At 41.9% G+C, this 12889-nt stretch overlaps 1 protein-coding gene across 2 annotated transcripts in view; it reads left to right on the plus strand.

Moving 5' to 3' along the window:
- The window catches only part of LOC124262416 (short transient receptor potential channel 4-associated protein-like), a 36526-nt gene that overhangs the window by 6085 nt on the left and 17552 nt on the right, over positions 1-12889 (plus strand). Inside the window, exons 5-13 of one of the 2 annotated variants that reach the window (XM_046696899.1) lie at positions 1669-1742; positions 1952-2111; positions 3124-3234; positions 4093-4155; positions 5525-5587; positions 6035-6172; positions 6924-7057; positions 7643-7722; positions 8216-8276. In XM_046696899.1, coding sequence (XP_046552855.1) covers positions 1669-1742; positions 1952-2111; positions 3124-3234; positions 4093-4155; positions 5525-5587; positions 6035-6172; positions 6924-7057; positions 7643-7722; positions 8216-8276 — 884 coding nt within the window. The remainder of the gene's footprint in view (positions 1-1668; positions 1743-1951; positions 2112-3123; positions 3235-4092; positions 4156-5524; positions 5588-6034; positions 6173-6923; positions 7058-7642; positions 7723-8215; positions 8277-12889) is intronic. The other variant, XM_046696900.1, reaches the window with a different exon arrangement.

Consider the following 12889-nt stretch of genomic DNA (forward strand, 5'->3'; position numbering starts at 1 on the left):
GTAAAGGTTGATGGTTAGTACAGGGATGGAAATAACCCATTGCCCGACGTCCGAGTCCAGTGTTTTTTTCTGTTGGGCAAGCAAATTTGTATATCACACCGTACCGGTGTCCAGTTGACTTTCCAATGGTAATTATGTTGTTTATTTAAGAAATCGGCAAGAAAACGGTCGGTATAGTGGAAAAATGATCAGGGCAAGTGACTTTACATGTGGCACTGTACCGGAGTACACTATCAATTTTAAAGTCATTTCCACCCCTGTAGTATCAGGTGGTTGTATGTGTGACAAGCTGTTTGTAGTCACATTCATGTTTTAGAATTTTGGTGGTTTTATCTCCATGATATCGAAAAAATTGACATGCATGCAGACACACAGACATGCATGCAGACACACAGAGACATGCATGCAGACACACAGAGATGCATTCAGACACAGAAATTCATTCAGACACACAGACATGCATTCAGACACAGAGACATGCATTCAGACACAGAGACATGCATGCAGACACAGACATGCATTCAGACACACAGAGACATGCATTCAGACACACACAGATGCATTCAGACACACAAAAATGCATTCAGACACACAAAAATGCATTCAGACACAGAGACATGCATTCAGACACACAGAGACATGCATTCAGACACACAGAGACATGCATTCAGACACAGACATGCATTCAGACACAGACATGCATGCAGACACACAGACATGCATTCTGACACACAGAGACATGCATTCAGACACAGAGACATGCATGCAGACACATAGACATGCATGCAGACACAGAGACATGCATGCAGACACAGACATGCATGCAGACACAGAGACATGCATTCAGACACACAGAGATGCATTCAGACACAGACATGCATGCAGACACACAGACATGCATGCAGACACAGACATGCATTCAGACACACAGACATGCATTCAGACACACAGACATGCATGCAGACACACAGACATGCATGCAGACACAGACATGCATGCAGACACAGACATGCATTCAGACACACAGACATGCATTCAGACACACAGACATGCATGCAGACACACAGAGACATGCATGCAGACACACAGACATGCATTCAGACACACAGACATGCATTCAGACACACAGACATGCATTCAGACACACAGAGACATGCATTCAGACACAGAGACATGCATGCAGACACAGACATGCATTCAGACACACAGAGACATGCATTCAGACACACACAGATGCATTCAGACACACAAAAATGCATTCAGACACACAGAGACATGCATTCAGACACAGAGACATGCATTCAGACACAGAGACATGCATTCAGACACAGACATGCATTCAGACACAGAGACATGCATTCAGACACACAGAGACATGCATTCAGACACAGACATGCATTCAGACACAGACATGCATTCAGACAGAGACATGCATTCAGACACAGAGACATGCATTCAGACACAGACATGCATTCAGACACACAGAGACATGCATTCAGACACACAGAGACATGCATTCAGACACAGAGACATGCATTCAGACACACAGAGACATGCATTCAGACACAGAGACATGCATTCAGACACAGAGCGAGTTGAGTAAGTGTAAATATCTTGAACACAGTATTAAATCTCATTTCACTGTTGTCATGTTGATTGTTCCGGCAGTGATCTGGGAGTCTGAGAGGATGCTGCGAATCAAGAGTCTTGTCTTGGAAATTCTCACCAAGATCACCACAACTGTAAGTGTTGCAGTGTAGAGTGATAGTCATGGCATAGAAAATAACTTCCTTGGATAAACATGTCTCTCCGTTTTGTGTGAGTTTGTAATATCTAAAGATTTCAGACAAGTTAATTTATGCAGTATCATAAGAACTTCCAGCATGACATTAGCATTGAGGCATTCATCAACAAATGTAGCAGATTTTTTCAAAGATGTTGTCTGTTTCAGAGTGTTGGTGAGAGAGTAACCACTGAGCTGATGAGAAGTGACGACACACTCAACTACATCTTCACACTTCTAGCCCATCAGAAAACCTTTGTCAACGCTTGTCAACTCATTGAGGACATGCTACAGTCTCGTAAAGAAGTGCTCGACTTACACAGAATAAGTAAGTTGTTTACTGTATCAAATAACACTGAAGAAGCTTTTGTGTAAGTAAGAATGCCAATGTGGCATTTAATGCCACGTGCCAATGCTGGTAAGAATTCTGAAAATGGAGCTTTGCGACTTGGATAGTACACTTGGCTAGTGTATAATGCCACGCTATTCCTGTTGGTGTGGATTGGTGTTCATAATATCATTCACTGGTTTGATTGGTTCAGATTTGATTTCCAGCCTGCTTTCATATGGCTGGATTATTGCAGATTACAGCATTAAAAATGACATATTTTATAAGAAATATTTAGCCTGTTTTGAATCAAGTGTTAAGTTAGTTGTTGAAATGGACAATGAAGTGATACATTATAGACGTATTAAGTTTTAGAGTGTTTGATGGCTTCCTCGGTTTAGATAATAGAGCGTTTACTGAGCAAGCGATCAGACATTCACAGATCTTGTGACCCTACCTAGTGCTCAGCATTAAGGGAATCAAACAAGGACTGGTCACCTCAGAGTCTGTGTATGTCTGTGTGTTATATCCATGTTAAACGGCGGCATGGTATCTCGGTGGGCTAGCACCAGTCTGAAACCAGCATTAGTCGGGACTATTACAAGCAGGAACACCTGCATATATGTTGCATGAAATTACAAAACCATTTCATTTCACCAAATATGTAACTCATCTGGAACTGGACCTGTGAAGATTCGGGTTAGAATTGATCTTCAGTAAACAATGCTTTTGTAAGAGGGGACTATCGTGTGGTCAGGCTCGCTGATTTGATTGACACATGTCATCATATCCCAATTGCGGAGATTGAGCCTATACCGTTGATCACTGGATTGTTTGTTCCAGACTCGATTATTTACAGACCACCGCCATATAGCTGGAATAGCCAAATGCGGCATAAAACTAAACTCACTCACTCACTCATCTGGAAGTAATTTTGAAGCAAAGGATGTATGATAGCCGTCGTGAATGTCTGTGCATGCTAGTAAGAGTGCTCCTGTGTTATGTTTTGCAGCCAACTTGAGAGGGTTGATCAGCTGTCTCGACGATGTTCAACTGGCCAACTTCTGTCGTATTCTTGCTGTTGTGATCTCAGATTTAGATATTTATGAAAACAAATCCTCGTGTAAGTATCTCTGTTTTTTCTGTTCAGCTGGAACGTGTGTACATTTTATTAAGTTACGTTATATTCCGCAGCAACCTACACTGGTCGTAAAAGATGTCTCTGCGGATCACGTGGTCAGACTCAGTGTCTTGATTGTGTGGGATGGTGGGGTAGCCTAGTGGTTAAAGCGTTCTCTCATCACACTGAAGACCCGGGTTCGATTCCCCACATGGGTACAATTTCTGAAGCTCATTTCCGGTGTCCCCTGCCTTGATATTGCTTGTAAAACTAAACTCACTCACTTGATTGTGTCATTGTTCCCAGGCAGTGGTGAATGTCGCTCACAATATCAATCCCTGGGTTTACTGCTCTGGACTAGATTATTACAGATGCCATCATATAACTGGAATATTGCTGTGTGGGACATTAAACAATAGGACAAATAAGAATCAAAATATATTCACACTCAAGGACGTTGTGGAAAAAACAAAAACATTCTTTAAGACACACTAGTTTATTTGCGAGACATTTCTGTTCAAGACACTGTTAATTGTTACTAAATCAATAAAAATATTGCACAACTTTTGATAGGTATCTGGAAATATTTCATCTTGTGATGTAACATGACACCAACAAATTATTAAATTGTGTAATCATGTAAAATCAACACTGAAATCTTTAGTTCCACAGCACTATTGAATACTATTTTTCTGACAGGGACTGCTAGAATCCAGATATACTATCAAAAGTTGAGTAGTGCATATACCTGTAACTCCTGGGCATATCATGAAAGTGTAATAGTCTTCTTTGTCCATAAACCTTATTGAAAGTGTGAGCTTAATGTATGTAAATATCCATATTTGTACACATCTTTTTCAGTATTTGCTCAAAACAAGCAGAAGAGGAGTAGAGGGTTTGTGAACCTGAGAGACATCAACCAAGGCAAGTAGTTGTGAAATATTGCTCATTGTCTTTGGCTTTGTTGTCTCCCGCTGCAACGCGGAACGGGGGACTAAGTATTCACCGGCGTCCCGATTCTTGTTAACGCGATACCTCATGAACCGTTGTACCCAATGTCTTCAAAATTTGGTGACGGCCTACATTGGGGGATTACGCAGACACCAGTCAATTTGGGTGACCTTATCTTCAAGGTCACCACAACACTTTGACCACTTTTCAAAACTGTTGTTAACGCGATATCTCATGGACTGTCGTACCCAGTGTCTTCAAATTTGGTTACAGCCTACATTGGATGATTATGCAAACACCAGTCATTTCAGGCATCTTGTATGTGACCAAAATATAAAAAATAGTAAATATGGATCTTCCATTATTTAGCGGCGGGGGACATTGCCATATCAGTGGCATACACTTGTTCTTCATGTTACTCTTTGTTTTATTACCTGGTTTTTAGTAATGCCTTGTTTCAGAGCTCCAGATAAGATTTAGCTCATGTGGGTACTGTACCCACTCTATTATTTTGGAGTGGGTATTATGAATATTGAGTGGGTATTTCATTTTCCGTTACCCACTGCTTTCAAATATGTGCATATTTCAGTCATTTTACTCACCTAAGTATTATGTCATTGAGTAAGTTTACTAAGCAGGTATGTTCTGCCTTATGTCATACCTAATCAAAACCAACTTAAATATAATGGAAATGATTTCATAAAAAATCACTCATCCTGTACTGACAGTACAACTTGATAACAATAAATGTCTTTTTCATTATGCAAGCGATTTTTATAAATATATTCCATACGCATTTGTTTTAAACTTTTTGCGTATCTAACGTTATAAGTGCATAATTGGTATGCAACAATTATTTTCAATGCGTAAATGGAAATTTTCTATGCGTATTTTACCCGGATACGCAGCTTATCTGGGCCTCTGCTTGTTTGTAAAAAAACCCAAAACCAAATAATTTCAAGTTTGTTTTTTGTCTGTTTTCTGTGTCATGATATATCTTATCATGAAAAACTGTAAACGAATTAAAAACTAAAAGATCGTGGCCCTGTCAGTGTCACTGTTGTAAGTATTTCTTTATCAAATCAGTTACATAATCATTACATTTATCTTATTTCAAACTAAAATTCCATTTCTTGTGATAATTCACATTGTACTAGTGCCTGTGGGTTCCCCAAAATCATATTCATTATGCTTCACCTATAGCTGATTATGTACAAATCTAAAAGAAACAGAAATATGGTAGTTGTAATGTTATAACACTTGTAGGATGCATTTCATAATTGTATTTTTCACAAACCTTTTACTGTGATTCAGGTGATCAATTTCTCATGCTTTCTTCCAGAACTGTTGTTGGGAATTCCAGAACTACTTCCTCGACTTGTGAAGCTTGCCATTGCCAAAGAATGTAAGTGCAGTGAAAATCTGGTTTTTAAATTAAATATATACCCTACCCCCTGTTCCTACCCTGCCCTGCCCCTACCTTTTACCTTTGACCTCCTACCCTACCATCTGCCCTACCCTGCCCCTACCCTACCCTACCCTACCCTACCATACATAACCCTACCCTACCCTACCCTACCCTACCCTACCCTACCCTACTTGATGATGCAAGTTAGTCAAGAGAAGAGGTGTTAATTCTTAATTGCACATTCAGTTGAATACGGTGTTAAAGAACAGTGTTACCATATTTCTGAAGTAAACATGTTTAAGCATATTTGAACTTAAGATAAACAATTTAGCCTGCCATTATTATTATTATTATTTGAAATGGTAGAATAACCCTTGAAGATGTTGTGGTTTGCCTGTATGTTGTGTGGTATGTGAACTTGTCAAATATTCTAACATGTTACAGATCTGTTTCATGCAGATACACCCCGATACCGAGGAATGGTCAGCGAGCTCGACTGCTGGATGGAGTGGATTGAGAACCAAATGGCAGACGAGTTGTATGAAACACAGACAGTTGATGACTTTGAGGAGTACATCGGAGGTAAGAGCACACAACTTAAGATTATTTTTTGTGTGTATATATGGGTTGTAGAAGTGGATAAAAGGCCCTGGTATGATTCCAGGGAAAGAAACCTTTCAAAATTTCCCACTAGACCACAGGACCATTGAGTGGACAATAATTAGTGGTCCTGTCTGTACTTCACTGGTCCAACATAACATTCATAGATTTACTTTAAAAATTCACTGGCCACCAGGACCACTGCAAACTTCCATGCTGTGGTCCTGATGAATTTTTACTAGCCAGGGACCACAGGACCAGCATACATTTCGCAGACTCCTTGCACAGATGCAATGTGTGAACCTTACTTTTGTTTGAAATAAAAATATTTACTATTCTTGCAAACACACTTCTCCCTCTTTCACCTGCGACCTCTCATCTCTGAAATGACTAGCAGGAAATGCCAAGTGAGCCATACTGTTACTGAACTGAGCAGAGTCATTGCTAGGATTTGAATTTTATTGTCTTCAGTGGCAACAGTTTTTCTAGTGTATTCAGGATAAGAAGTATTGATATTTGTAATTTAATTTACTTTAATGTTGTAGGGTCTGCCTTTACCCAAAGCATATGTTGGCCATGATGTCAAGCCTGGTATATAATATTTCATTTAATAAACTAATAAAGTAAATATTTGTCTGTTCTTTTTAGTTGATATGTTTTTATATTCTTGTTGGGATGGTCAGTTTTCCTGAATCTGAAGGAGTTTGTATTGATGTGTGTATGTGTGTTACAGGTGTGTCGGAGCCGACCACAGAGGGTGGGTCTCTCATCCTACAGCAGGGCTTGAAGATCACAGAGGAGTTAGTACAGAGAGTTGAAGTAGTCTATGTCCTAGGCTTATTCCTACTGGGAAAACACAGGAAAAAAGTGAGTTTCAGAAAGGGAATATTTAATTTATATAATGTTTAAACAAGGCTAGAATGTATTCTTGGATTCATGGCATGGTATGCTGTTATATTTACCGGTACTGAATATTTACAGATATTCAAACCAGTTCTATTCTGAGACAGTGGCTGGTATATTTTTTTTTCTGCAATGTTTCTCCTCATTTTCAAAATTAGCGGTGATAAAGAAGAATGTCTTGCCAGGCTTTTGATTGTAAAACACCACACTCCGCAATATTCCGGCCATATGACAGTGGTCCATAAATGATTGAGTTGGGACCAGACAATCTAGTAATTGATATCATGAGCAGACATCTGCGCATCTGTGAAAGAGGACAGCAGGCCTGACCATTCAAAAACGGATAGTCAACCTTATGACAAGCATGGGTTGTAGGAGACCGACTCATAGATGACATAGAAATGTCTCCATCAAGAGCCTCGTACTTGTATATATGGCAGGACGCTGGCTAAGTGAGCCTTTCATCGTAATGCCCTTATTGAGGAAATAATCCCATATATTTGGTTTATGCCTAATGAAGGAGGTCTAAACATTGAATGCTTGTTACAGGTACAACGGAAGTTAGCAGACCTGAAATTGGCACCTGGTCTCAGCGAACTGTTTGATCAGTTCATCTGGAAATGTCAAGTGTGAGTATCTATATTGATTTGCCCCATATCGTCACCAAACCAAGATTGCCAGACTAAGTCATTATCACCACCATATTAATTTAGCAATCCTACACTGAAAAAAATATTGTGATTTTCATTTTTTAGCCACAGTAAGGTGAAACAGTTAAGAGTTGAAAATTTTGACCGAAGTACTATTTACCCAAATGTTTTGGACTCTCGTTTTTGTATCCCAGAGATTAAAGAAATTGCAAATCGTCAAAAGTGGCCCTTTCACAATTGAAGGTTCACTCTCACAAGGGCTTCTTTTGAGAGTTCGGGCGGTGGGGTAGCCTCGTGGTTAAAGCGTTTGCTCGTCACGCCGAAGACCCGGGTTCGAATCCCCACATGGGTACAATGTGTGAAGCCCATTTCTGGTGTCCCCCGCCGTGATGTTGCTGGAATATTGCTAAAAGCGGCGTAAAACCAAACTCAGTCAGTCGGTCAGTCTTTTGAGTGTTCCTTTTCATTACAGGAACCGGTACCACAGTAGGCATCGTTTAAGGGGACACAATGCAGCATGTGAATGCAGTCCGGTAAGTTGTGGCCCCAATTTCAGTTGATTACTGCCTTGTCTCTGGTGAACATCTGCATCTCTTAGTGCTTTCATCTCATATCAGGATGACATGCAGTGATACAGCTAAAATGCTGTTGGAAGTGGCACTCAGAAACTCTTCATTCTCAGTGCTGATGAATTATGTTGTGGTAGACCAGTGACCCCTTTGGGGTTTTACATGTCACGGAAATGTGTGTCCAGTGCACAGAAATGTATGGAATGGAAGCAGAAACAAAATATATTACATCACAATGGATGCACAGTATAATTCATTGTGAACTATTCATGATAAGAACTATAACTGTCGTAAATAATAATATTATCATCAAATCATTAAGTAAGGTATGCTATGACTTACTACACGATTTTGTTATGAGATGAGCCTCATTATTTTTCCTTATCCTGACTCATGCTAATTATGCTTGTCTCCTTCCTCTTGCGAATGATAGTGGAACACTTGAAATCCCTTTAAGTTCCCTTCTAAAAAAGCGGACGTAAAATCACTCACCCACGAGTAGCGTCCCTTTCCTCCCTTTGGCGCCCAAATGGTCATATGATTGGCCATATTTGTCACTCTCTCCTTCGCTCTTGAGGACGGTTGTGAGAGCACCTGGGTCCCTATACGGCACATATCCTTTAATATTTTCGTACCTTACATCAAAATTATTGCTGTATATGTTTTTTAGGATTATATTCTACATTACGGTTGGAAATTTGATTTAAGTTTCCGTTGTTTGACATGTGTTTTCTTCATGTTTACATTTGATGAAAACTTGTATTAGTTGTAGGTACCAAGTGTCTGCGGCTGACCCTCATTTATTATGTCCTAATTGCACTGTTTCATGTTCTTTCAACTCTCGGGGCGGTGGGGTAGCCTAGTGGTTAAAGCGTTGGCTCGTCACGCAGAAGACCCGGGTTCGATTCCCCACATGGGCACAATGTGTTAAGCCCATTTCTGGTGTCCCCCTCCGTGATATTGCTGGAATATTGCTAAAAGCGGCGTAAAACTAAACTCAGTCAGTCAGTCTTTCAACTCTCGCTGTAAGTCTAAGACGTGCAAAGGACTGGGTACGTAGGTACTCACAAGTCATGTCTCAATCGAGTGATTGCGCTGATAACCGTGTGATAACCACTGCTGCAGATATTCATAATTCTTGTGAATTGCTGAGCGTTTCTCAGGAGCAGGTCGATGTACCAGGGGTGAACGCCGGAGGCCATAAGAGATTGTCGTCTACTGAGCTGACCTCATCACAGATGAAGAAGGCCAGATCTTCATCTTCTTAGAAGAAAAAGGCTACTACCATGAAGAGTTTAGCGAAGTCAGATCAGCTCTACACAGAAGACGAGGTCTTTCTCAGCCGAGATTGTTCCTCCGGAAGAAGCAGAGGTTTATGATGATCCACCCATCCTCATACCTGAGGTCACCATCGTCAGTAAGAAGACGAAGCCTGCTTCTCTGACGCCCATCAAGAGCCGGCGCGAAGGCACTCCTACACAGGGGAAGCTACGTCCAGGAAACCCTAGAGAAGGCCTAGAGAATTATCTCAAACCTCCAGGAAGGATTCAAGATCGCATCGAGATCGATCGCCTGCGCGAAGCTTATCTTACAGATCATCCTATAGAGAAGCAGACCCCTCCTATGACAGTCGCCCTGCGCGAAGGAATATTAGCCATGCAAGCTTGCTCGGATGAAGGCCTGCACGAACGGTTACGTTTGCGAAGATCTTTACCGTCAGAAGTATCAGCAGTTAGAAGCCTGGAGGACTCTATGAACGCCAGCTTAGCGTTAGCAGTCCACGATGGAGCCTCCACACAATTTCAGCATCTCAGCAGGAAGGATTCTAACACAGAAGTAGATCCAGTCGCTCTCCAGGATTCTACAGAGTGCACAGATACGGATCTTTCAACTTGGACCTTCATGAACCTGCGCGCAGACACTCACAGGAAGGATTATAATCAGAGTCAGCATGTCTCGCCGTTCAACGATAGCAGATTTCCCCTTCATCATACGGAGCCCTTCATGATAACATCAGGGTTTGAGATTACAAGATCATCAGTGAATCCCATAATAGATCTTCAAGGTGGAAGATAAGAAGATAACGCAACTGGACACTACAACTAGATGATGGCTATGTTGGATCAACGCACAACTGAAGTAACGATGTCAGATAACATCCGATGAAACACTGAAGATGAATTTTCATCACATGGGCTTACACGTTTTCAAGGGGACAGTTAGCAGCATTGTAGCAGTTCCTCAGCGAGACATCGGTTACGGTCAACTTTACAGAATATCTGTATAAGATGACGACTGCAGTAAAGATTATAAAGTTGAAGAATACAGTCACAATAGACGGGGAACAGTCTGCTTACATCGGTACTATGCGGCGAAGTTTTCGCGCACTTCGACTCAGCCATCAAGACATGTGTTCGCCAGTGTAACTCCGGCACAAGCCGAACAGAGAGGTTACGGACAAGGCCGAGTGTTGATGAAGAAATCAACGACTGCACAAGATTCTACAAGGATCATTTACCTGCAACACCGGTGACGTCACAGTCACGTGTCAGGAAGTCGTCTACAGTTGTAAACAACTCTTTCAACGTGGGAAAGGCTCCATTTACAGTACAGTTAGCAGGGTTCAGCGTCATAGAGACTTCCCCTCAGCAGATTAAATATTGGTTATCTAGAGGACTTCCAGCCTGTCAGCAGATTTCTAATATTGGTTATCTGGGGACTTGCATCAATGACAAGCATGAGACAGCTATCGAATAGACTTATGCATCACATCGACATTGTTAGTCCTGGTGAGTACATCATAGATTTTTGCTGATCGAGAGCGTTGGCTCGTCGACCGGATTCGATTATGCATCATCACAATGCTGCACATTGTTCCCGCCCGGATTTGCTGGAATGACAACATCTTCATTACATATTACAGTAAGTCAGATTGATGATGAGACAAGCTTCAAGCCATGATTCCAGAATCGATCATTTCTCCGCTTCCATGATGGATATGGCAAGGGCTCCTAGATCCACGTACCTACATCGTAGGACATGATTGCAGTAGATGGCTAGTAATCTAATCGGAGTTGGAACCAAACAGGATCTTCAATTTCTGTGAATATGGCTCATCACACCACAGAATCACACGGTCGTCCCAGAGGATTGTTGGGTCAAGATACTACATATGATATCTCAAGCAATGCTCTCTCCATTGACGCTATGTGCTTGGCAAAGCATGCTTGGTCAACTCACCTCAGCTCAAGACGTGACTCGCAGAGGGAGACTACAGCTGCGCCCACTACAAATATTTGTGAACGCCCATCTCGACAGTCTTGATCCGCTGATACTACCGGACAGCCTGAAACCATTACTCCTATGGTGGCCAGCGAGGGTATGGTTTCCCATCCTCATACAAGAACCGGAAGTCCAACCCTGAAACTACCAGAGTGGTTGACCTGCTCGTCCATCCACACACCAAGCAAGCTCACGGGAATCCGGCATTGTTCCAGCTACACACGTGGAGCATATCAAAGCTTGCCTGAAGACTAGAGGGTACTCCGCCAGAGCAGCGAAAGCAGTAACACTAGCTCTACGCAGATCAACTCGCAACTTGTACAAAGACAAGTGGCAGAGATTTGAACAATATGCAACGAGGAAAGGCTTTACAGCAGTAAAAGCAACCCATCCTCAAGTGGCGGAATACCTGTGTCATCTACGACAGACGAGACACTTAAAAGGTTCAACACTCTCAACATACTTGGCTGCTCTCAGCACAGTTATCACCATGAAGACGGGTGTCAAGCTGACCAAAGTACCAGAGATACTGGTACTACTACGCTTGTTCAAGTTGGAAGACCAACAAAAGAAATTCAAGGCTCCTACCAGGGATCTCAACATACTTCTACAACATCTCACCAGTGATGCCTACGAGCCTCTAGAATGGACATCCTTTGAACTATTGACTCTGAAAACGCTGTTTCTGATCGCCCTAGCAACAGCAGCGTGGATGTCAGAAATACATGCTCTGGGCTTCGAACGAACACGATTTGAACCATCACATCGTGACATCGTACATCTATGACTGGGCCACAGGATACACAGGATCTATCCTTATGCCCTGTCAGAGCACTAAAAGTCTTCCTACAAAGGACAAAATAAGGAGACGAAAATTCAAGCGCCTATTCATCCCCTTATCCACTGAGACGCCCACGGAAGTCTCTCGGGCAACGATATCGATCTGGATGAGAGCCGTTATGCTAAGGGCCTATAAAGCAGCAGGACTTGAGCCTCCACGAGCCTCCAATCCACATGAAGTCAGAGCCATGGCGTCAACACTTGCTCTGCATGGAAACTGCTCGATTACAACTATACAACTATAATGGAGGGCTGCTTTTGGAGATTGAACACAGTGTTTGCCAACCACTACCTCAGAGACATTTCCACGGAAGATGTCTCAGGCATTCACCAGTTTGGGTCACTTGTTGTCGCACATCAACTAACGGTTCCACAATGGCGCTGAGAAAATCTCACCCTTTTTATCACTTGACTTGTGAAAGCCAAAGCTTTGGAAAGCAAATGGTTAAAGTCCA

This window comes from Haliotis rubra, unplaced genomic scaffold (genome assembly GCF_003918875.1).
Source record: "Haliotis rubra isolate DU_JTF1 unplaced genomic scaffold, ASM391887v1 Scf838, whole genome shotgun sequence".
Classification (NCBI taxonomy): Eukaryota; Metazoa; Mollusca; class Gastropoda; order Lepetellida; family Haliotidae; genus Haliotis; species Haliotis rubra.